Source organism: Gekko japonicus, unplaced genomic scaffold (assembly GCF_001447785.1).
Source record: "Gekko japonicus isolate JY-2015 unplaced genomic scaffold, Gekko_japonicus_V1.1 scaffold1031, whole genome shotgun sequence".
Taxonomy (NCBI): Eukaryota; Metazoa; Chordata; class Lepidosauria; order Squamata; family Gekkonidae; genus Gekko; species Gekko japonicus.
In genome coordinates this window covers 493,859-495,727 of record NW_015177041.1, presented here as the reverse complement: position 1 = coordinate 495,727, position 1,869 = coordinate 493,859, and the positions used below count along the sequence as shown (strand labels likewise).

Sequence of the window (1,869 nt, the reverse complement as noted above, 5' to 3'; positions counted from 1 at the left end):
TGGGGGGGGGGGGGGGGGGGGGGGGGCTCTGAGCAGTGCAGTGTCCCCTGCCCCTCTTTGTAGCCAGACAGGAGTCGGAACCCCCCCCCCCGCTGTGCGGGCCCCAAGAGCAGGTACTCACTGGAGCTGTTGGCTGATCTCCGACTGCTGGAGCTGATCCACCTTCTCCTGGGCGTTGCTGCCCAGTTGAGTGAAGTAGTTCCACACCACATCCGCCACCTGGTCGGCACTGACATCCGCCTGGGCCCCTGGAGGGACGACGAGGGAAGGGAGTCCAGTGTGCAGCCCAAACCCCCCACCCCAGCAGAAGAACTCCGCTCCCGGACGGGTGACTGCGCTGCCTCTCCTGAGAGACGTCTCCCGTGAGTCTCTTTGTGGTCTGATCTCCACAGCCCCCCCTCCCGATGACCGCGGCACCCCCTCAGCCAGGCCGGCAGGGCGACGTGCACCCGAGGCCTCCCAGAAGATGGGCCACCGGGGGTCACAAAGGACAGGCTGGGCCCAGCAGCGCCCGGGCGCCGGGGTAGGCAGGAGACACACACACACCTGGCCTCATCTCCCTCCCACCTCCCCAGCTGAAGCCCACCTTCTGGCCACCTCTTTGAGGCTTCTTAAACAATGCCCGGTCCAACGGTTGGGTCAGCTGAGTCAAGCAAAACCTGCTCCTAAGAGCCAGGGCTCTTTTTATATATATAAAAAAGAGGGGCCGGAATTCTCAAGAGGGAAATGAAGTATTCAGGCTGTACACTGACAACTCATGAACTCATAAACATTGTTAAAAGAATTTGTCAGAGAGTTTCTGGAACTCCGTTCTGGCGCATTCCCCCAGAAAAAAAAGCCCCGCTAATAGCTAACCTCGTGGGTGAGTTTCTCAAGACAACTTTAGCCCACTTGCTGCTCACGAGAGCTTTGCTAAACGGGACCTGGGAGAGAGTTCGGACCCCGGCTCTCACAACTTAGACCTTCATAAATCACTTGATCAGAGCTACGTGGCAATTCGGCAGAAGCTTCTTCACTCTCATTCTGCTCTCTGCCGGCAAATGAAGCCGGAAACGGCACCTCGGCACTTGACAGTATTGGGGAATAAATGCTTTGGTCCACTGCCAGACCTTCAAGGACACGCGTTCAGTTATGCATGCATTTAGAAGTATCCCCCTAGTTCTATCCCCTGCTCTGAGTCAGGGAGCAGAAGAGGAGGACTGAACCCCCGAGCTCTGTGCTTGGATCCCCAAAGGAACTCACCTGCAATGGCCAAGAGGCTGACGATCAAGGCAGCTGCCTTCAGTTCCATCCTGTTGTGGGGATTGCTTCCGGACTGGGAAAGTGCTGTGGAAGAGAAGAAGGACCCCCAGTGAGATCGACGGATGGGGCCGGCTCTGCTCCAGCCCCCCCTTTGGCCTGCCCCACCCCCACTGGACACAGGAAGTTGCCTTCTCTCAACTGAGCCAGACCTGGGTGTGCGAGGCCCGCCTTGTTCCCCTGACTGGCAGAGGCCCTCCCCGTCACCCACGGCAGATGGGAAGGCAGACGGTGCTGGGACCTGGGTGGGGCCCAGACCTGGGTGTGCGAGGCCCGCCTTGTCCTCTGACTGGCAGAGGCCCTCCCTGTCACCCACGGCAGATGGGATGGCGGACGGTGCTGGGACCTGGGTGGGGTGGGGGACCCACCCGATACTTGGCCACGGAGGCCCTCCTTTGCATCACTTCAAGCAATGCAAGACTAAAGGGGCTTCCGCATCTCCCACCTGCCCTGCTGCCTAGCATGCCTCCACCACCCAAGGCGTGCAGCGACTCCTGGACTCTGTGGCCCGGCCCGGCCCGGCCCCACCCCCTTGCAGCAGACAGCTCACCTGGGCCTCTGGTGCTCTGG

General features: G+C 60.5%; 1 protein-coding gene across 1 annotated transcript in view; it reads right to left on the bottom strand.

Moving 5' to 3' along the window:
- The window catches only part of LOC107124565 (apolipoprotein A-IV-like), a 4,847-nt gene extending 3,556 nt beyond the window's left edge, over nucleotides 1–1,291 (bottom strand). The window contains exons 1-2 of the mRNA XM_015428052.1: nucleotides 1,243–1,291; nucleotides 122–248 (exon numbers count right to left, since the gene is read on the bottom strand). Of these exons, the coding sequence (XP_015283538.1) occupies nucleotides 122–248; nucleotides 1,243–1,291 (176 nt within the window). The remainder of the gene's footprint in view (nucleotides 1–121; nucleotides 249–1,242) is intronic.
- Nucleotides 1,292–1,869: the final 578 nt, after the last annotated feature.